Source organism: Coenobita brevimanus, chromosome 15 (genome assembly GCF_032717465.1).
Source record: "Coenobita brevimanus isolate Jiangsu-jjx chromosome 15, ASM3271746v2, whole genome shotgun sequence".
In the NCBI taxonomy this organism is placed as follows: Eukaryota; Metazoa; Arthropoda; class Malacostraca; order Decapoda; family Coenobitidae; genus Coenobita; species Coenobita brevimanus.
In genome coordinates, this window is record NC_136968.1 from 20,418,041 (window position 1) to 20,442,457 (window position 24,417).

The window sequence follows — 24,417 nt, forward strand, 5'->3', positions numbered from 1 at the left end:
TTCATAAATTTAAGGATATGTACGATCAATATGGTCTAAGACACGGGACAATACGAGCTTGACTCATTCCTGTAAAGATACAATTAGGTAAGAACAATTAGGTAAGAACACACACTCACACACTCACACTCAAATGGTCCTGACGAAATTTCAGGTTGGGTGCTACATGAATGTGCATAAGATTTAAGCAAACCATTGTATTTAATATTCAAGGAATCCTTAGGTCAAGGTAAATTACCTGATATTTGGAAGAAAGCAAACATTGTTCTCCTATTGAAGAATGGGAATAAGCAGAATCCACTAAACCACCGACCAGTATTACTGGCTAGTGTTGTAAGTAAGACACTGGAAAAGCTGATAAGAAAAGTTTGGGTAAACCATCTAGAAGAACACAGTATGATAACAGAATGGCAGTTCAGTTTTACAAAGGGAAAATCATGTGTTACTAATCTATTAAGCTACTGTGATAGAGTTACAGAAACATTACAGAAAAGAGAAGAATGGGTGGACAGTATCTATCTAGATTTCAAGAAAGCATTTGAGAGTACTGCATCAAAGACTTTTATGGAAACTGTACCATCAAGGTGATATCTAAAGCAATCTGTACTGTTGGATGCAGGATTTTCTCAGAAAAAGGGAAATGAGAACAGTATTAAGGGGAAATCACTCATCATGGAGGGAAGTGACTAGTGGAGTTCCACGGGACTCAGTGTTGGCACCAATTATGTTTTTAGAATATATAAATTACATAGACAGTAACACTGGAAATGGAAGCTATCTGTGTATGCGGATGATGCAAAAATACAAAAGAAAATTACTAACAGATTCTTGCAGCTGCTGCAGGAGGAATAAGCTTCATGAATGGTGCAAGACATGGCAAATGGAACTTAATGTGGACAAGAGTCATGTATTAAGTTTGGAAAAGCGAGTAAAGACCAGATTGGGATTATAAGTTAGGAAGATCAACCCTACATATACCAGAAAAGAAGAAGGATCTAGGAATGATTATCAATAACAGACTATCTCTAGCTGACCACATCAGTGAGAAGGTATGTAACATGTATACATTACATGCTAATATGAGAATAGCATTCACCTATATAAATGAAGATACGCAGAGAAAGATAAGAACATCATTCATCAGATTAACCCTGGAGTATGCATCAGTAGTCTGGAATCCTTATCTCAAAAAACACACAGATAAAATTGAAAAAGTACTCTGGGCAGCTACAAGATAGGTACCAAGCTTAAAGGATCTAAGCTACGAAGAAAGACTAGAAAAACTGAATCTACCAACACTACAGGAGAGAAGGAAAAGAGGAGACATGATTATGCTATATAAATGCATCTCTGGCTAAGAGAAAATAGACATAAATGAATACATAACCTATGGGGAAGCATCAGCAAAAGGACACTGCAAAAAATTACATAAAAAGAGAGACGATAAAGACATAAGGAGAGTCAGTTTCCCAAATAGGGCAATTAATCAGTGGAATGCACTACCGAATGAAATAGTGTGTGCCAAAACTATTCATAAATTTAAGGATATGTATGATAAAAATGTTTTAATACACGGGACACTACGAGCTTGACTCATTCCGGTAAAGATACAAGTAGGTAAGAAAGATTAGGTAAGAAAACACACACACACACACACACACACACACACACACACACACACACACACACACGTCACAAAAGCGAGAGAAGAGAAAGATTTGGGAGTGCTGGTCCAGGATAGTTTGTCACCTGAAAAACACATAAACAAGACAGTTAGAGAGACATATAAACTCTTGACTAACATAACAGTAGCATATCTTTACATGGATGAGGAGATGATGAAAAAATTGATAGTGGCCATGATCTGCCCCAGGTTAGAATATGCAGCAGTCATGTGGTCCCCACACAAAAATGAAGATATAAACAAGAGAATACAAAGAACAGCAACAAAGATGGTCCCCAGTCTGGCAATTCTGTCGTACAGAGAGAGGCTAGTAAAGCTGAATTTGCCTTCCTTAGAGGAAAGGAGAGAGAGGGGCGACATGACTGAAATTTTCAGGATCATGATGGGAGTAGATAAAATTGACAGAGAAGATCTGTTTGTATGGGATAAGAGAGTAACAGGAGGACACTGAATGAAACTGAAGAAGCCAAGCTGCTTGAAGGATATCAAGAAATATAGTTTTCCTTATAGATGCACAGACCAGTGGAATAGCCTGGACAAAGATACTGTCCAGTCAAAAACTTAAACGAGTTTAAAGCAAAATTTGACTTACTGAGAAACAGAGACGGGACCTCACGAGTGTAGTTCATTTCCTGTATATCACAATTAGGTAAAGACACACACACACACACACACACACACACACACACACACACACACACACACACACACACAGGGATTCAATCGAGGCGGACGTGAGACATCGGCGCTCCGTACCGAACCAACACGGCCAGTGGCATTACCTAAATTAGTATCTTTGTATGAGTCAAGCTCTGTACCAGGTTAGACTAAATGATTTTTCATTATCAAAAGGAAAAAAATAATAAGTTTAAACAAGACTTGTTCAGACAGGAAAGAGAACCAAGACCAAAGAATACGCTGAGTCATCTGAGGTTTGTTTAGACTACAACAACACGGGGATTGTAAGTACAGTAATCACTCTAATATCCGGACGCCCAATAACCGAACATCCCCACTAACCGAACCTTATCGTCCTGGGATCAAACATTCCCATAATGGTCCGAAAATCCCCCCCCCCCCAAAAAAAAAAAAAAAAACTTTTTTGCCGTCCGTAATTTGAACTTGCCGCGCGCGCCGTGTGAGAGCATTGTTTTGGTTCGTCATTCCTCCGACGTCCGATAGAGCGCCGCTGCATCCTCCCCACTTCCCGCCTGTCTCTCACCGCAACTGGACCTATGCTCTTTGCCATGGCTGCCCACGTGCTCGCTTTTGTGGTGGTGCCGTACTTGCTGCAAGGCCTCCTGCTGCTCTCTGCCCTCCTCTTAGTGTGTGTGATGATGGCCCCACCTCCTGAGAAAAGGAAGAGAGTGGTGTTGACTCTGGAGAAGAAACGGGAGATACTGGAGAAAGTTGATGCGGGTTGGTCTTCTTCACGCATTCTCCGCGAGTTCAACCTGGCCCGGTCGACTTTGTTTGATATCAAGCGTTCCCGAGACAAGCTCATGCAGTACACGGCTGACTTCTCGTCGAGAAGCAAACGCAACGTGGAAAGGAAGGTTATGTTTACCCCCAAGTATGCAGAAATCGACCGCTCCACGTTGATTTGGTATCGACAGCAACGTGCAGCTGGTGTGATGGTACGTGGAACGGAGCTGAAGGCTGCTGCTGAGAAGTTTGCAAGGCTTCACGACGCCCTAGACTTCAAGGCATCCGAGGGTTGGCTCTTCGCGTTCAAGTTGCGACATGGCCTTACTAACCGTAAAGCACATGGCGAAGCATTGGACGCTAACGAGGATGGAGTTGACGACTTTCGGCACAAGGTGAAATGCTTGATCGACAGGGAGGGCCTCACTCTCGGTCAAGTCTATAACGCTGACGAAACTGGCCTATTCTATCGCTCGGTGCCAACGAACACTCTAGCCGGTGAGATGGAGAAGCGTGTACCTGGCCGCAAGCTTTCTAAGGAACGGATATCTGCTTTGTGTTGTGCCAATGCTAACGGCATGCACCGGCTTAAGACCATTATTGTTGGCCGTGCAAAGCAGCCTCGGTGCCTTCGTGGGGTGATGGATGTCCTTCCTGTCGTATGGTACCATTCTTTGAAAGCATGGTTCACAGCTGTGATTTTCAAAGACTGGTTTCACCGTCACTTCGTCAAGGAGGTCATCCAGTACCAGACGAAGACACTGGGAATTCCTCGCGACCAGGTAAAGGCTCTCCTTCTCCTCGACAATACACCTGCCCACCCGTGCGACAAGGACTTGGTTGCTGAGAATGGCCGTATTAGGTGCATGTTTCTGCCACCTAATACGACTGCTCTCATTCAACCCATGGACCAAGGAGTGATCGTGGCAACAAAGCGCCTGTACCGTCAGAAGTTCGTGGACGAGGTGATGGTTGTTCTCGAGGACGAGGACGAGCGCAGGGAAGGGCGTGACACTCGAGGCAAGCTGACTTTGGAAAACCTTCGCCGCTACAACATCAAGTCTGCGCTGTACAACTGGGCTAGTGCATGGAAGGAAGTCCCTGTGAAAACTCTTGAAAATGGTTGGTCTCATCTGCTTCTCGGAACAGATGTGGAGTACGATTTCCTAGGGTTTGACGTGGATGACTTCCATGCACGGCTACGTACGCACGGCGACGATGTTGATGTGGACAATGTTCGTGAGTGGTTGGACGACGACGAGGGCGATCCTGGGTATCAGACGTTGTCTGATATCGAGATCGCGTCTTCGGTTGCTGGTGTCAGTCCCGAACTTGAAGATTCTGACGACGAAGGCGATGATGATGCGGACTTCTCTCAGCAGGACACTACTCCAGCCATCCCCAAGCTGAGCGCACTCCGGGAACATCTAGAGTTCGTCCTAGACTACCTGGAACACCCGGACTGCGACAGGGAGATGGGGCCCTTGGGACTCGAGGAGGAAGTGCGTGCTTTCCGGCAGCGCATCATCAATCGCTAGAATCGTCGGTCCTTGCGTCAGTCAACGATTGACAGTTTTTTCAGGCCCGTGACTCCCGCTGTGCCAAGCCCTGGTTCCACTCCGTTGCCTCCCCAAGACAGGCCCTCATGCTCCGAGCCACAGCCCAGCACATCAGCTACAGTGGAGTCACCGCTCGATGTGAGTTTGCGGCTATCTTCAGAGTCTTCTGTAGTCGGTACGCCATCACCACGACCCACCGATGCACCCCTTGGTTGCCTGCCAGTGATACTCTCGGACTCTGACAGTGAATAAACAGCAAGAACTTCTCCACTAGACCACACGGGAATTTTGAGTGTTGTGCAGTGAAAAAAACGGTGTGTTGTGTTAAGGTTTTCGAAATGAGAGAAAAGACTCAGTAGAAAAGGAATTTAACGTAACTAACCTTCTTTGTTTTGGCTTTGGAAAATAAAAAAAACTTGGGAAAAGTTAACTAATGTGCAACACTAAATTTTAATGGAACATTATTTGGACTAAAGTGAACACTGTGAAGAGAACGGACTTCTGTGTGTTATTGACTAAGTTCAGTGCAAGACTTCAGGAAGAGTGTACTGCAAGTGCTTCAGGAAATCGTTCTTACTGTCATAGTCCGAGAGGAGGCGGTTATTCATCGAGGTGGCCAGGGACTTGCTGTAAGTAGCCAGAATGTTTCATATTGTACTTTTTCCCATACTATACTTACCAGAATGTGTCATACTGTACTTTTTTCCATACTATACTTACCTCATGCATGTGCAGTAGGAATGTGTTTTTCAGAGTTAGGTTCGGTTAGAGTCCATAAGTACCAGAATGTTTATTAATGTATGAACATACTTCTAAACCCTCATTTTATGTTTCTTTTGCATTTATTTCAGTCATTTATGTGCCTTATTGGTGTGATTTGGGTGTTAAATAGGTGCTATGCATGTCCGGAGGGAGTTGTATAGGTGTTTCTCTGAGTTAGGGTCCATAAGTACAAGTCCATAAGCTGGGGCCCAATATCCGGACGAAACCAATATCCGAACCTACCGATGGCTCTATTGATCCGGATATTGGAGGGGTTACTGTACATACTCTGCACTTTTATTATTGCAAAATGGATACATACTTTAGTAAAGCAAATTTGGAAAAGAAAAGGGATAAAGGTAAAAAGCAAAATGATGATTTCTACCAAGAACTGGTTGAAGTGGAGACTCACAATAGACTGGTTGAATGTGTAAACAAACTAGAAATGACTTTCAAAAATGAAATTGATCAAATAAAGAAGCAGATGCACTTGCAAAAGGAAGAAATAGAAAAACTAGGAAGGGAGGCCAATAAGAAAGACACAACCATCAGTGAACTAACAGTGGAACTGAGTACACTTAGGAAGAAAATGAGTGAAATGGCAAGTACAGTAGTCAATCACGAGAGTGTTATGAAAGAGTTCAAAAATGACACAGAGACAATTAGGCAAGTAAGCAGTCTTCATTGACCAGAGCAGTCATATTGAGGAGAAAATAACACAAGTGAATGAAGCTGTGCAAAGCTACAAAAATGATGTGGAAACCACGTATGCTGAAATGGTGAAAGTAAAGAAAGACTTAAAAACAAGGGTGGAGGAAAAAAGCATTAAAAAGGAGGTGAAAAGAATAATTCAAAACAATCCGAAGTTAGTCAAAGATTCAGTAGATATAAACAAATCTATAGTAATCACTGGTATAGAAGAGGAAGAAGTAAAAAACAAGATCACAAGAGACAAAAAGGAGATGGCAAATGTAATGAGCTTACTGAACGAAGTATCAGAGGAAGTCTGTAGTAAAGACATAGAGGAACACAAAAGGTTAGGGAAATATGAGAAAAGCAAGACAAGACCTCTAAAGGTGACTTTCCAGAGTATAAACACTGTGGAAGAGATACTAAAAAATGCAAAGAATCTTATGGAAAAAGAGGAGTTCAAAAATGTATGGATAAAAAGATGCCTAACACAAGAGGAACTGGAATTACTGAAAGAGAAAAGGGAGGAAGCAAAAAAAAAAAAATGAGGGAAGATCAGAAGAGGAGAAGAAGAAATTTTTTTACCAAGTAATAGGATTACAGGTATGAAAGTGGTACACAAACAGGATGGAATAAAAAGGAGGAAGGTAGTAGAACCATGTCATGATAAGTATATAAACAAGATGATAAAGTTGATGTACTCAAATGTGGATGGAATGGTATCTAAATTACTAGAGATGAATGATTATGTCAGAGAAAATGAACCACAAATAATATGCCTAACTGAAACAAAATTAACACCAAGGATATCCAGTGACATACTAAACTTAGAGGAATACAATATATGGAGAAGAGACAGAAATTTAAAAAAAGGAGGAGGAATTATAATATTAACTAAGAAAAATCTAAAAGTCAATGAAATAAAACTAGATATACCATCACAAGTAGAACTGATTGTAGTAGAGATCAACACATCTGAAGGGAAAATAATTGTAGCCAATTTGTACATGCCACCCAGATCAAACACATGGGAAAGAGATGAATATGAGGACTTGGCAGAGAGTACAATTCAGAGTTTAAGATCATTTCTACATGAAATGGAAGAGAAATCAGAAAGAATTATACTAACTGGGGATTTCAATACAAATATATATTGGAATACTCTAGATATAATTAGCCAAGAAAGCTGTTGGGACCAAAAGCTCCTGGATCTCGTACAAGAGTTCTTCCTAACGCAACATGTGAGGGAAACCACTAGAAAAAGAGGACTCGATGTACCTTCAGTGCTAGATCTAATATTTACTAGGCAAGAAAATGATATTGACAGTTTAATATATCACCCTCCACTCAACAAAAGCGATCATGCAGTACTAAATTATAACTTCAGGATAGCATATGACATAGTAAACAGCAATGACAGTTACAAAAAGAGCCTAAACTATAAAAAGGGAAATTATCAAGACCTAAAGAAGTATTTCTTAGAAGTTGATTGGGAAAATGAGCTTAGAGGACAAGATTTAAATGCTGTATATAAAAAATTCTGTGAATTTTATGAAATAGGAGTCCAGAAGTACATCCCACAGCACAAAGAAGCAGATAAGAAAATACAGAAATGGTTCAATACAGAATGTAAAAAATCAAAAGAAAGAAGAGATTTGTTGTGGAATAGATACAGAAGACATAATAGTGAAAGGGCATATAATAATTACAAACAGGCAAGAAACGATTATACAAGAATAAGGAGGGAAGCCCAAAAATAGTTTGAGGAGGATATAATAAATAAAAGTAGTGATCAACCAAAGCTGTTTTACAGCTATATCAGAAGCAAAACCAAAGTAAAAGATATAATGCAATCAATTACGGACGAGGGAATCGCTTAGACACAAGAGAAAGATATTTGTGAAGCACTAAATAAGAATTTCCAATTAGTTTTTACAGAAGAAAAAAATTTTGAGAGGGACTATGTGGAACATGCATGTCCACACACACTACCAGATATACAAATAGCAGAAAAAGTAATACAGGAGGAGTTAAGTAGATTAGACAGAGGAAAAGCAAGTGGTCCTGATGAAATTTCATGTTGGGTACTACGAGAATATGCAAAGGAGTTAAGTAAACCATTATTTTTAATTTTCAAGAAATCCTTGAGTCAAGGTAAACTACCTGATATTTGGAAAAAAGCAAATATTGTCCCCTTATTCAAGAAAGGAAATAGACAAAATCCACTCAACCACTGACCAGTATCACTGACCAGTGTTGTAAGCAAGGTATTAGAAAAGCTTATAAGAAAAGCTTGGGTAAATCATCTAGAAGAACACAGTATGATAACAGAAAGACAGTTTGGTTTCAGAAAAGGAAAATCATGTGTTACTAATCTGTTGAGCTAATATGACAGAGTAACAAACACAATACAGGAAAGAGAAGGATGGGTGGACAGTATCTATTTAGATTTCAAGAAAGCTTTTGACACAGTACCACACCAAAGACTTTTATGGAAACTGTACCATCAAGGAGGAATTCGAGGCAAACTGTTTTGTTGGATGCAAGAATTTCTCATAAAAAGAGAAATGAGAACAGTACTAAGAGGAAACTACTCATCATGGAAAGAAGTGACTAGTGGAGTACCACAGGGTTCAGTGCTTGCACCAATCATGTTTTTAGTGTATATAAATGATATAAACAATAACACTGGAAATGAGAGCTATCTGAAAATGTTTGTAGATGATGCAAAAATAGATAGGAGAATTACTAACACAGACTCTTGTAAAGAGCTACAAAAAGAATTAAATAAACTTCATGAATGGAGTACTACATGGCTAATGGAATTTAATGTGGACAAGTGTCATGTAATCAAGTTTGGTAAAAGTGGAAAAAGACCTGATTGGGATTATAAGTTAGGAAATAAAACCGTATATACATCAGAAAGAGAGAAAGACCTAGGTGTTGATTATCAATAACAGACTATCTCCGGCTGACCACATCAGCGAGAAGGTACGGAACATATATACACTGCTTGCAAATATGAGAATAGCATTCACATACATAAATGAAGACATGCTAAGAAGGATAATAACATCTTTCATTAGACCAACCCTGGAATATGCATCAGTAGTCTGGAGTCCTCATCTCAAAAAGCACATAGACAAGATTGAAAAAGGTCAAAGGGCCACTACAAGATGGATACCAAGCTTAAGGGACCTAAGCTACGAAGAAAGACTAAATAAACTGAATCTACCAACACTACAGGAGAGAAGGAAAAGAGGTGACATGGTAATGCTATATAAGTGCATATCAGGGAAGGAGAAAATAGACATAAATGATTACTTAACATATGGAGAAGCATCAGGAAGAGGACACTGCAAAAAACTGCATAAGAAGAGAGGTGATAAAGACGTAAGGAAATTCAGTTTCCCAAACAGAGCAATTGATCAATGGAATGCACTACCGAATGAAATAGTGTGTGCCAAAACAATTCACAAATTTAAGGATATGTAAGATAAATATGGTTTAAGACACGGGACAGTACGAGCTTGACTCATTCCTGTAAAGATACAGTTAGGTAAGAACAATTAGGTTAGAACAGACACACACACACACACACACACACACACACGATATATTTCACTCAAAATGTATTGAGGCTAAATGCAAACTAGTTTTTATGTCACGGCGTTAACCTTATATTTTTTTCATTAATTGTAATTGATTGGAGGCCCCCTCAGAAAGCTTGGGGGGGGGAGTGCCCCTCGCTGCCACCCCCAAATGACGCCCCTGTCTCCCCCTCATCGCCCTTCTTGTTCTGCTGCTCCCCCTCGCCCTTCCTCTTCTCTCCTTCAACGATCACTCCCTTTGCCACAACGTGGTGCCCGCCATCTGCCTCCCTCTGGCAAACGTGGACTCCCCCCCACTGGATCGGATGCCAGGGGTTCCACAAAACCCACACATTCTCCCCCAACTCGCAAAATGCGTACTGCTCGTCCCTCGCCCTCCGCGGCATGTACTCCAACAAAGATCCCTGTCTTGACTCAACGATCTGGTTCCAACCTTATCCCAACTCCACAAGTCACTCCACAACCGACTCCAAATCCCCTACTGACACTACAAGCGACACTTCCAACAGGTGCTGAGAGTGAAACCCTCGCTGATATTATGGAGTTTCTTGTGACTCCTTTACTGGAACCATTGAGTCCCCCAAAAATACTCCATACGGCAGAAGTCCATTCGGCTCCAGATTTCCCTCCCACTCCCATCCCTCCTTCCTTCCCCTTCTGCCCCCCCTCTCTTCTTGTTCTAATCCCTCTCCTTTATCCATCCCTATGCTACCGGGCTATAGTGTCCGTCCTGCTCATTTGCCTCTTCCACCCTCTGCTCCTATTCCTACTATCCGACCAACTCAATGTTGTGTGACACCCGTCCGCCATAAATTCATTTTTATTTAAAGTTTTAGTATGTCTTTTTTTTTTTTTTTTTTTTATATACTGGAATATACGTTGTTTTACGGCCCATCGCAGACTTCCCAACTAGACCTTGATCTTCCTAACTGTTATTAGTTTTTAGTTTTACACGATGGCTCCCATCATACAATGGAATATCCGCAGTTTTACTAAACATCGGCCAGACCTCCGGTTTTTCATTTCTCAGTATAACCCACCGATTCTCAGCCTACAAGAGACATGCCTCACCAACCCTCCCCCAATTCCTTTTTATTCATATCTGAGTCTACCCCATTCCCAGTATGATACCTGTCTCCTGATACATGTTGACATTCCTTTTCAAAACCTTTCTGTCACGAATACTATCAAATGTACCTTCGCCAGAGTGTTTCTATCTATGTGGGTTACAGTGGTCTCACTGTATCTTTCCCCTTCAGTGACTATCAGTTTTACTGACCTTGATCGACTTTTATCTGACCTTCCCCTTCCTATCCTGCTTTTAGGTTATTTTAACTGTCGTAACCCCCTCTTGGTGTTTTAACTGCACGTGGGCACTCCTTGGAGGATTTCCTCCTTGCCCATGATTTTTACATTTTTGACTCTGATTCCCCAACCCATTTTGACAGCAGTACTCGAACTTTCTCTGCCATTGATCTGTCCGTCTGCACCCCAGTGATTTCCTTGGACTTCACTTGGTCAGTCCTGAATGATTATTGTACCACGGACCATTTCCCAATCCTCCTAACCCCCACGTCTTACTATCTGGTCCTAGACCCTCCTCGATGACGCTTCAATAGGGCAGACTGGGCGACTTTTACGTCCCAGGCTGTTACCCCCATTCCTCTTCCGCTTTCCCATGATCCAACTGCTTTGCTTTCCTGTTTCCGTGCCTTTCTCCTGACGGCTGCCTGAGCCTCTACAGTATTTCGCGTACCTCCCGACCCGTGTCATCGAAATGTGTGCCATGGTGGAATAACCAATGCACTTCAGCCCTGCGGGTCAAGAGGGCCAGGTGGAAGAGCTGCCACAGGAAAATGGGCACTGCGTTGGAGGTCCAAGCTTTTATACTTTTTCAACAAGCTAATGCTCTCCTTCATCCTACAATCCGTCAAGCAAAAAAGGACAGCTGGATGTCTTACGTCTCTACTATCGTCTCGGACACACTCATTCAATGTACATGGTCCCGTATCAGGAAAATAGCGGGTAATTGGTCACCTACCTTGACTCCAGTCCTCACCACCAATGATGGAGCCATAGTCGATGCTTCTCAGGTTGCCCATGTTTTGGGTCACCATTTTAGCCAGATTAGCAATGGATCCCATCTCCCCCCTACTTCTTTAACAATCAAAAGACTCAGAATGGATGCCCTTACAGTTCACACTGTCATCAGATGCAGCGTACAATGCCCCTTTCTTCAGCTCGTAACTCAGAGCTGCTGTAACTGCTTGCGGTTCTACCTGTGTGGGACCTGATGGTGTACACTACAACATGATAAAACATCTGTCCCAGACAGCCCTTCACTTTCTGCTGAGAATATATAATACTATATGGTCCACTGGGAACTTCCCTAATGAATGGGGACAGGCCTACCTCCTACCATTCCTTAAACCAGGCAAGTTTGGTTCGTCACCTGGAGATTATCACCCTGTCACTCTTGTTAGCTGTCTATGCAAACTGATGGAACGTATGGTAAACTCTTGCCTAAGGTGGCATTTAGAATCGTGGGGCAAACTCGCTTTTACAATATGGTTACCTCAAGGGGCGGAGTACCCTAGATCCCCTGATGAGGCTAGCAACCTTCATCCGACAATCCTTCACTAACTCAAAGGTGGTCATAGCTGTGTTTTTTGATCTCTAAAAGCCTTATGATACAGTCTGGAGGTATAACATGGTGTGTTCTACAACACTCTGGAATTAATGGCAATATGGGTGTCTTCTTACAGAACTTCCTTTGTGACCGGACCTTCCGTATATGCCTTCAGAATGTCTTATCCCGGTGTTATGTACAGCATGAGGATGTCCCACAGGGATGTGTTCTTAGTACTACACTTTTTACCCTTGCAATAAATGATATCGTTTCATCTCTCCCGCATGGTGTTCGTGCTTCATTATATGTACAGTGAAATTTTTTATGATGGACATATGTACCTAAATATCACTGCGGAATTCAAATAATCAAAATTTAAACTAAACTTTTAATGTGAAAAATTAGTTTGGGTCCGTGGCCTCCGAACCTATCTACCTAAAATCATGATTTTTTGCCCACACCCCTTGTAAACTTTATGAACTATAATTGTGGTTAAGTAACTGTAGTTCTGCATTGTATTGCCATACTGTCAGCAAGTGTATACTTGTGTATTTCTGCCCTTTCCTGTATTGCCATTTCTCCTTTGGCTGCGAAGATTTAGAGGTGCCAGGCTGCTCTTGTACATTACCATTGCTACCCAAAGAACACTTGCTTGCCATTTTGAAACAGGTAAGTTGCGACAAAAATACAATGAAAATACAAACAACTAAATTACAGTGAAATGCATGTCCACATATGGTTAGGCTCATACTTTTTCATATAATTTTCCCTCGCTTCTAGCATTTTGGTTCGCATCAAAAATATTATCTTTGCTTGTTTTGGTTGGAGTCTGGCCCTGAGAGCACATGTTACATACGATATTAGGTTAGGTTCATACTTTTTCTCATAATTTTCCTTCACTTCTAGCATTTTTGTTCACATCAAGAACATTATCTTTGCTTGTTTTGGTTGGAGTCTGGCCCTGAGAGCATCGAAATTCACGAATTTGCATAGAAAAGTAAGGTAGGCAGACCACTCTAAAATGCATCGAAATTTGATTCATTGAATTCTAAACTGTTGAAATTTGAGATTTTGTTGTAGATGATTTCGCTATATATGCAGCTGGAGCGGATGTCCTGGCCTTACGAGCCCTACTTCAATCAGCTGTAGATGCAGCATCAGGGTGGGCCTTGGATCTTGGCTTTAAATTCTCTCCCATGAAATCCTGTGCTATAACTTTTATGACCTGTCATTCAATCCCCCAACCCCCTCTTACACTACATGGTACCCCCCTGCCATATTGATTATCAGCCCCTTTCCCTGGCCTTGACTTTGATTCTTGACTGACTTGGTCCCCACATCTCACTTCCCTTAACCCCTACACCGCGGGCATGTTTACCGATGTTTTGCAAGTGCCGCGGGATTATTTGGGCTCCGACAGACTCTCAAAAAATATTTGCCAAAAATCAGTTATTAGTCCTAGAATATTAAAATTACATATGCTTATGGCACATACCTTCAGCTTTCTCCTGGAATGTTTGTTGAGCCTTCGTCAGTTACCGTAGGACTTGTGGAGACCTCTGAAGTTGGGTAACGAAGTCTCCACTTTACACTTCCCGACAACCCGTAATATGATTACCACAGCCAGGTATTAACACTATAAACACTACTCTATGATTTTCAAGTAGTTTGGGATCCATACTCCAAAAAAAAACCCACTGTGAAAGCAATGAAAATTATGAGCGCGTCTGACCGTCGCACTTGCGCTAGTTCGCTCTTGGTACTCTGTCATTTATTATTCATAAAACCCCTCACACTTTATATTCCTGTTACTATATAACACTTATATATATCTACGGTCTTTATCCATAAGTTTCCTTCAGTAGTATTGGTTTATTGTCACTGTAGGGATTCAATTTCTTTCAGTAAAATACGTAGCATTCACTTTCTCGTCCTGTATACTAGCATTGAGAGTGAATGTCACTTTCATCTTCACTCTCATAACTCATAGTATTCAGACATGCTAGAGTGAAACTTTCACTTTAATTACTCCTAGGGTATATACTCGTATTCTTATAATACTACTGTACTCATTTACATTTCTATTTACGTTCTCTATTTTTTTATGTTTTTTACATTTCTATTTTATTTACACTGTGTTATGCACTGTCACTTGAAGTAACTTATAAAACTATTTTCCATTGTTCACATATTTACATTCATTACTTTCACTTGCTGTTTACACATTATTTACAATTCCACTTGCACTGTTTTACTCAATAGAAAGATCGTAGTCACTCTTTTATCAATTGTCAGCCCTTTACCTCTTTCCACACGAGGTTTAGTAGGGGGTAAAGGTCACAGGGCCCTTTGCATGGGGGTGAAAAAGTCCCTGAAGTCAGCAAGAGGAAACAGACGTACCTCCACTTCGGAAGATGAGAGTAAACTGATAAGGGAGGGCCGGGTGGAGGCCTACTTAGGGGATATTCAGTACTACCAACGTTAGCTTTTGAAACAGCTATGTATAGCACTGAAATGATTGGCAGGAAATCTAGACAATACATTATAAATTAGGTAGTTCCAGGTGAATGTAAATATCACTTAGGCTTCTCCCTTCCCTCCTTATATGTATATTTATTACGAAAATAGATTATACGGCATATTTCAAGAGGAAAAAAACAGCGAAAATTAGCGAACAAGTGCACGTGAGGTGTTGTCAGGTGACAATTAGCCAATTCCAGGTGTATGGCACTCTCACTTACCTTATTTCTTTCTTGTATATATTATTTGGTATAAGAATAGGGCATAGGGCTTATTTCAATGGATGAAATCAGTGAAAAATTCTAGGGAAGATTTACTTAGCGTAGCACGGCCGGGCAGGTGAGAGGATAGGGTAATGGAGGGGGGGTAGGGAGGGGAGTCAAGAACGGGGAGAAATGGCTAAATTGTCAACAATGGATGGGAGTACAGATGAGATTAGGAGTGCTGACTAGTGTTGGACATTGGCAGTACTGATAGATGATACAAGCCTCCACTTGGAAGCCCGGGTGAATTCAAAATAACACAGAATCACAAAAGCGACGCCCCGCGGTATGATCCCTTGCTCCCAAGCGTCACGAAAGTGATGCCCCGCGGTTAAGGGGTTAAGATCTCAGCTTTCCTCAGATTTCAGTTATTACAAACTCTCAGTCATATGTCCTGGGGTGCAGACCGTACAAATCTGCTCCGACTCCATACTGTCTTAGTTTTGTCAAAGATTGATTATGGCTGTCAGGTTTATGCATCGGCCTCATCTTCCTCCCTTTGGTGCCTAGATTCTGTTCACCATCATGGTTTACATCTGGCATTGGGTGCTTTTCGCTCCACCCCGGTTACGAGCCTGTATGTTGAGTCGGGTATGTCCGCTCTATTCTCCAGACGTAACAGGTTAACTCTCCGTTACAACATTCACCTTCTTCAACACCCATCTGCAGGTTTCCCTTTCTCTGTTATGCACCTCTCCCCTCCTTTTCCGTCCTCTTAGCTTCATCTTTTCCTTGTTGGGTCTCCATTTTACTAGCATTCCTTTCTTTCCCTGCTATTTCAGTTCTTCCTCTGCGAAATTCTATGTTCCCGCCTTCGTTTCTTCCTCGCCCTACTGTCTCTGATGCCCTGCTCTCTCGTCCAAAGTCCTCTTCCACCTCACAGGAACTCTATCATATTTTAATGGATCATATGCGTTGTCACTCCTCAGCGACCCCAGTGTACACAGATGGTTCTAAGTCTTCTGTGGGCTCGGGTTTTGCTGCTCTTTTCCCAGACCATACCTATCAGATCTGTCTTCCACCAGTCACCAGTATTTTCACTTCTGAACTGCTGGCTATTTTACTGGCCCTTTGTGTTATATACCAATCAAGGTTACAAACTTTTGTAATTTTCACAGATGCATTTAGTGCACTACATGGTACTCAGTCTATCCTGGCCAGCAACCCGTTAGTGTTGAAGATGCAGGGATGGTTGTTCCGTATTAACACCAGATTGAAGTCTGTCTCCTGCTGGGTCCCAAGCCATGTTGGAATACCGGGTAATAAGAGGGTTGACTGCTTAGCACATACAGCTGTCACCTCTCGCTCTGTCACACCTCATCCTATCCCGACAACTGATTATTTCCCGATTGTTACCCGTCTCCTTGGCCAGTGGTGGCAAGCAGAATGGATGTCTACAACTGATAACAAACTCTGCTCCATCAAACATACTGTCACTCCCTAGCAGTCGTCCTCCTGTCGCAACAGGCGTTGGGAAACAGCCCTAGCCCGTCTGTGCCTTGGTCACACGTGGATCACACATGGCTTTCTCATGTCAGGAGGCACTCCTCCGATCTGTCAGTGTTGTCAGGTCCCTCTCACAGTCCACCATTTTTTGCTTGACTCCCGTCGGTTCCACGCCGTGTGCAGAAGGACTCTCCCGTTCCTTAACTCCTTTGGACGTCCCCCTACCGTAGCTGCTCTTCTTGGTGAATCCCCTGTGTTTTCCATCACACACCTCATGCGCTTCCTATCTCAAACCTGTATCTTGCCTCACATTTAGTGTCTTCCCCGCCTTCCCCTCTACCTTTCTTCCACCATAGCATACCTGTCATTTTTTATGCAGTGGCTTTAGTGCCATATAGTCCCTGTGGTCTTGGTGCTAGTCCTTATTACTTACTTACTTTACTACTACTATTGCTGCTGCTGCTGCTAACTCTTTCATTATCTTAGGCCTTTCTGAAGTTGAAAATAGTTCATCAGCAAGTATATGCTAAGAAATGTTATATAATCACACTGGGAAGTGATGTCACAGTTTCTTAATTTCCAGTGAATTTTTGACGTAGCTTAATAGCACGAGTGTATATGACCATATTGAAGGAGTTGTCGACCTTCGTTTAGTTTATAGTCATTTAATCATATGCCTTCTTTGTCTTTTGCCTTAATGGGTTTAATTTCTCATCTCCATCAGGACCGATCACAACTGCTAAGATGGAGGACACGTGTTTCCAGGACCTTGAGCTGCATCTGGGTTACCCGTACCTTTATATGCACCAGGGCAGCTGTGAACACATTATTGTCTTCACTGATGTCAGGTCAGTTTGGAGTGGCAAGACAGTAGAATGGTCAGTCAGGCAGCTATTCAATATGCCTTGTCATTGCATACTGTAGTTTTATTTCCCGCACTACACTGCTTTCATTCTGGATGCAATAAATCGGCCATTATGTGAATTTTCACTTATATAGTTGTAACATTTTTTTTTTTTTTTTTTTTTTTTTTTTTTGCTAGTGCCATATTCATTAAAATATCAGTTGTCAAAAATACGTCCCAGTTATAAAACTAGAACTGTAACTGTCCTGTGGACAGTCACTTGTCTCCACCTTCTGTTTATTACAATGACCATGACCCCATTGGGGAGATTTGGAATTTTTTGAATAAAACAAAATAAACTCTTAGGAATCGGTTCACCAAGTTTCATTTTCAGATTACTTGCTCAGGTCCCGTTGAAATTTCCAATAGAAATGACCACCTTATCTTGTTTACTCATAATACTGATAGAACTCTTTGCCACTGCATGTAAAAGATTTGGATTTTTTTTCTATCATCAATGGCCCATGCTAGGACACATAACCTGGGCCCTTCAGATTCCTTCCACAGCCTCTGGTTCTGGAATCATCGTGAATCTCTGAGGCTGGAATACTAACAATACCAGCAAAAACAATAGTCTTCACATACGTAATAGGTGGATACTCACAAGAGCATGTTATACCTCTTCATGCACCAGGGCAATTGTATATACATTATTGTTTCCATTGATATCAGGTCAGTAGTGGCTAATCGTTTAACCCTTCAGTCTGATGATGTGTGTTTTATTTCATTACTGCTATCACTGGGTAATTTTATTTAGTTTAACCCCTACACCGCGGGCATGTTTACCAATGTTTTGCGTGTGCCGCGGGGTTATTCGGGCTCCAACAGACTCTCAAAAAATATTTGCCAAAAATCAGTTATTAGTCCTAGGATATTAAAATTACATATGCTTATGGCACATACCTTTAGCTTTCTCCTGGAATGTTTGTTGAGCCTTCATCAGTTACCGTAGGACTTGTGGAGACCTCTGAAGTTGGGTAACGAAGTCTCCACTTTACACTTCCCGACAACCCGTAATATGATTACCACAGCCAGATATTAACACTATAAACACTACTCTATGATTTTCAAGTAGTTTGGGATCCATACTCCAAAAAAAAAAAAACACTGTGAAAGCAATGAAAATTACGAGCTCGTCTGACTGTCGCATGTGTGCTAGTTCGCTCTTGGTACTCTGTCATTTATTATTCATAAAACCCCTCACACTTTATATTTCCATTACTATATAACACATATATATCTACAGTCTTTATCCATAAGTTTCCTTCAGTAGTATTAGTTTATTGTCACTGTAGGGATTCAATTTCTTTCAGTAAAATACATAGCATTCACTTTCTCGTCCTGTATACTAGCATTGGGAGTGAATGTCACTTTCAATTTCACTCTCATAACTCATAGTATTCAGACATGCTAGAGTGAAACTTTCACTTTCATTACTCCTAGGGTATATACTCGTATTCTTATAATACTACTCATTTACATTTCTATTTACGTTCTGTATTTTATTTACGTTATTTACATTTCTATTTTATTTACACTGTGTTATGCACTGTCACTTGAAGTAACTTATAAAACTATTTTCCATTGTTCACGTATATTTACATTCATTACTTTCACTTGATGTTTACACATTATTTACAATTCCACTTGCACTGTTTTACTCAATAGAAAGATCGTAGTCACTCTTTTATCAATTGTCAGCCCTTTACCTCTTTCCACACGAGGTTTAGTAGGGGGTAAAGGTCACAGGGCCCTTTGCATGGGGGTGAAAAGTCCCTGAAGTTTGCAAGAGGAAACAAACGTACCCCCACACTGGAAGATGAGAGTGAACTGATCAGAGTGGGCCGGGGTCGTGGCCTACCTAGGGAAATCAGTACTGCCAATGTTTAGCCTCTTGACACAGCTAATATATAGCAGTGAAATGATTGGCAGGAAATCTAGACAATACATTATAAATTAGATAGTTCCAGGTGAATGTAAATATCACTTAGGCTTCTCCCTTCCCTCCTTACATGTATATTTATTACGAAAATAGATTATACGGCATATTTCAAGGGGGAAAAAACAGCGAAAATTAGCGAACGAGTGCACGTGAGGTGTTGTCAGGTGATAATTAGCCAATTCCAGGTGTATGGCACTCTCACTTACCTTATTTCTTTCTTGTATATATTCTTTGGTATAAGAATAGGGCATAGGGCTTATTTCAATGGATGAAATCAGTGAAAAATTCCAGGGAAGATTTACTTAGCGTAGCACGGCCGGGCAGGCGAGAGGCTAGGGTAATGGAGGGGGGGTAGGGAGGGGAGTCAAGAACGGGGAGAAATGGCTAAATTGTCAACAATGGATGGGAGTACAGATGAGATTAGGAGTGCTGACTAGTGTTGGACATTGGCAGTACTGATAGATGATACAAGCCCCCACTTGGAAGTCCGGGTGAATTCAAAATAACACAGAATCACAAAAGTGACGCCCCGCGGTATGATCCCTTGCTCCCAAGCGTCATGAAAGTGACGCCCCGCGGTTAAGGGGTTAAGGAAGAAATTTTGATTTGGAGGGAATATACTGTACACACTGTACAGTAATGACCTGATTTATGATAAGGTTACGTCAAGTAAGATCCAGTCGCATAACAGTTGTTTGTAAATCATTGCTGATTTAATGTGGGCTCAGTGGGGATATACCGGGGGTCAAGGACCATGTAGCCTAATATCTCAATAAACATTTCTTCCACCCACCTGATGTATGTCATAGACCAATCCGAGTCATCACCAAGGGTCCCCCCCTAGGTTGGGGGACAGCTGGAGGGTTGGGGCGATTACTCTTGGTCATTTGGACATTATGAGCGGTGGGAAGAGTGAAGCAATGAGGCTGAGGGAGGACATAGTGACGTGATGGGTGGGGAGCAATACGATGAGGCAGCAGGAACATGATGTGGTAAAGTGGTAGGAGGGCAATGCAGTGATGCAGCAGGAAGGTGATGCAGTAAGGCAGTGGGAGAGTGGTGTGGTGAGATAAAGAACAGTATGTGCTAAGAGGCAGCGGAGGAGAATAGGGATGAGCCAGGCAGTGATTAAGATGAGGAGGCAGCTGAGGCAGGGTGTAGCATTTGCACCCCACTAATTGATGGCCTCAGCTCTTCCTTAATTCTGGTGATTGTTGTATTGGGGAAGGAGGTGATGGTAGTCTGCCATTCTGCATTTTTTTCAGTTGCCAGGAGCATACTGTTTTGCTTCAATTGTTGCTCTGTGCTGTGCTTTACTGCATCACTCCTCACCGAGTTTGGGTCCATGTCCTGGATGTAGACAATGGCATTGTCAGTGTTGGCCAGGAACTCTTTTGTCTAGGACACAAACCAGCTCATCTTCCACCCCACCATCAGTGCCACCCTCCTGCACCTCCACTGCCTGTTCCTTTAGCTCAGTGAGCTCCTCTGTCGATAGCTGTTCACTGTGGCTTTCCAGGATCTCTTGGACATCAGCCTCATTGACCTTGTCAAACCGTGCGTCGTTGGAGAGGTTGATGATTTCACTATGGATCCCTTCCATTCTTCAGAACTCTGTGAGGGAATGGGCACACCCTGCCCATACCTTCCTCTTTCCACACCTCCGTGATGTACTTTACAGTGTTTCTCTCTCTCTCTCTCTCTCCAAAAGAGACGCTCTGTGTCAGTCTTCTCAGAGTCGCTTGCCCTTACCTTTTGTTCGAAGGTGTGACGAAGGTAGGTGACAGTCACTCCCTAGTCCAGGGGCAGGAGCAACGATGTTGTGTTGGGAGCAAGTACACCACCTTGATGTTGTCAACCCAGTCCTCCATGCCTTTAGGGTGGCTTGAGGCATTGTCCACGAGAAGGAGAAAGCAGTTCGCCAGATTGTTCTGGCTGGTATAGTCATGCAGCCAGGGGGAAAAATAACCTGTCACATAGGATCAGCAGAATGTGATGGTCAACCAAGCCCTGAGATTATTTTTCCAAATAACCCACAGGTTCTCCTTAACACCTACACCGCGGGCTTGTTTACCAATGACTTGCGTGTCCCGCGGGGTTATTTGGGCTCCGACAGACTCTCAATAAATATTTGCCAAAAATCAGTTATTAGTCCGAGAATAATAAAATTACATATGCTTATGGCACATACCTTCAGCTTTCTCTTGGAATGATTGTTGAGCCTTTGTCGGTTACCGTAGGACTTGTGGAGACCTCTGAAGTAGGGTAACGAAGTCTCCACTTTACACTTCCCGACAACCCGTAATATGATTACCACAGCCAGATACAAACACTATAAACACTATTCTACAATTTTCAAGTAGTTTGGGATCCATACTCCAAAAAAAAACCCACTGTGAAAGCAATGGAAATTACGAGCGCGTCTGATCGTCGCACTGGCACTAGTTCGCTCTTGGTACTCTGTCATTTATTATTCATAAAACCCCTCACACTTTATATTTCTATTACTATATAACACTTATATATATCTACAGTCTTTATCCATAAGTTTCCTTCAGTAGTATTAGTTTATTGTCACTGTAGGGATTCAATTTCTTTCAGTAAAATACATAGCATTCACTTTCTCGTCCTGTATACTGGCATTGAGAGTGAATGTCACTTTCATCTTCACTCTCATAACTCATAGCATTAAGACATGCTAGAGTGAAACTTTCACTTTAATTACTCCTAGGGTATATACTCGTATTCTTATAATACTACTCATTTACATTTCTATTTACGTTCTCTATTTTATTTACGTTATTTACATTTCTATTTTATTTACACTGTGTTATGCACTGTCACTTGAAATAACTTATAAAACTATTTTCCATTGTTCACGTATATTTACATTCATTACTTTCACTTGCTGTTTACACATTATTTACAATTCCACTTGCACTGTTTTACTCAATAGAAAGATCGTAGTCACTCTTTTATCAATTGTCAGTCCTTTACCTCTTTCCACACGAGGTTTAGTAGGGGGTAAAGGTCACAGGGCCCTTTGCATGGGGGTGAAAAAAGGCCTTGAAGTCAGCAAGAAGAAACATACGTACCCTCGCTTCGGAAGATGAGAGTAAGCTGATAACGGAGGGCCGGGGTGGAGGCCTGCTTAGGGGTTATTCAGAGTTACCAATATTAGCTCTTGAAACAGCTAAGTCTAGCACTGAAATGATTGGCAGGAAATCTAGACAATACATTATAAATTTGGTAGTTCCAGGTGAATGTAAATATCACTTAGGCTTCTCCCTTCCCTCCTTACATGTATATTTATTACGAAAATAGATTAGAGGCCTACTTAGGAGATATATATTCAGAGCTACCAATGTTAGATCTTGAAACAGCTTTGTCTAGCACTGAAATGATTGGCAGGAAATCTAGACAATACATTATAAATTAGGTAGTTCCAGGTGAATGTAAATATCACTTAGGCTTCTCCCTTCCCTTCTTACATGTATATTTATTACGAAAATAGATTATACGGCATATTTCAAGGGGAAAAAAACAGCGAAAATTAGCGAACGAGTGCACGTGAGGTGTTGTCAGGTGATAATTAGCCAATTCCAGGTGTATGGCACTCTATCTATCTATCTATTGCCAGACGCCTCAATCCCGTTTGGGGTGGCCACAAACAAATCGCCTCCAAGTCGCCCTGTCCCCCGCCATTTCACTGCCCTGCTCCCAACTCACACCCCCCTCTCTCATATACCTCTCCACCCCATCCCTCCATCTCATCCTCGGCCTCCCCCTCCCTCTTCCCCCCTCCACCTCACTCACATACACTCTCTTCGTCAGTCTTTCGCCCTCCATCCTCTCCACATGGCACTCTCACTTACCTTATTTCTTTCTTGTATATATTATTTGGTATAAGAATAGGACATAGGGCTTATTTCAATGGATGAAATCAGTGAAAAATTCCAGGGAAGATTTACTTAGCGTAGCACGGCCGGGCAGGCGAGAGGCTAGGGTAATGGAGGGGGGGTAGGGAGGGGAGTCAAGAACGGGGAGAAATGGCTAAATTGTCAACAATGGATGGGAGTACAGATGAGATTAGGAGTGCTGACTAGTGTTGGACATTGGCAGTACTGATAGATGATACAAGCCCCCACTTGGAAGCCCGGGTGAATTCAAAATAACACAGAATCACAAAAGCGACGCCCCGCGGTATGATCCCTTGCTCCCAAGCGTCACGAAAGTGACGCCCCGCGGTTAAGGGGTTACTATGTCCTGCCAGTACCCGAGAGTTCTCTTCATGGTAGACAAGCAGGGGTTTTAGCTTAAGGTTCGACCCAAGGAGAAGGGTGAGATGGACCTTGGCTGCCTTAAAGCCAGGTGCATGTTGTTCTTCCTTGCAGATGTAAACCTTTTGGGAGATGTTTTTCCAAAACAGTCCAGTTTCACCAAAGTTTAGGACCTATTTTGGAGACTGTCCTCCTCCTTGATCACTTTCAGCTGGACAGGAAAGGCCTCCACTGCCACAAGGTCAGCATTAGCAACCTGTCCGTGCAGTGTCACATGACTAAGACCAGCCCGAACCTTAAACTGCTCGAACCGCCCTGTGCTGGCCTTGAACTGCTCGTTTACCTCCACTCCCCTCCTCACCTTCAGATGTACAGATCAAGCACCATTGTGCAGATGGAGTTACAGTGCAGGGGCTGCCCCATGCAGTTAAATTCATTAACCCACAGTGCTGGGAGATGCTCCATCTCCTCCATAATGGGATCTCTAGCATCTTTTAGGCACTTAGCTTTCAGGGTGGGCACAGCCTGCGCTGCAACTAGGACAGCCCTTTTTTTTTTTTTGTTTTAATGGTAGAGACTGTGAACTGGGGCAGCTTTAGGGTGTGTGTGTGATCTTTTTCACCCAGTGCCCATCTTTGTGGTGCTTAAAACTCCTGTTGAACATCAAAGGAGAGGCTACACCTTGCCCTTCAAGGCTTGTCC

General features: G+C 42.2%; 1 protein-coding gene across 1 annotated transcript in view; it reads left to right on the forward strand.

Annotated features, from left to right (window-relative positions):
• LOC145390695 (snRNA-activating protein complex subunit 3-like) overlaps positions 1–24,417 on the forward strand; it is a 111,112-nt gene that overhangs the window by 64,844 nt on the left and 21,851 nt on the right. The window contains exon 8 of the mRNA XM_080265486.1: positions 17,314–17,437. Within this exon, the coding sequence (XP_080121612.1) occupies positions 17,314–17,437 (124 nt within the window). The remainder of the gene's footprint in view (positions 1–17,313; positions 17,438–24,417) is intronic.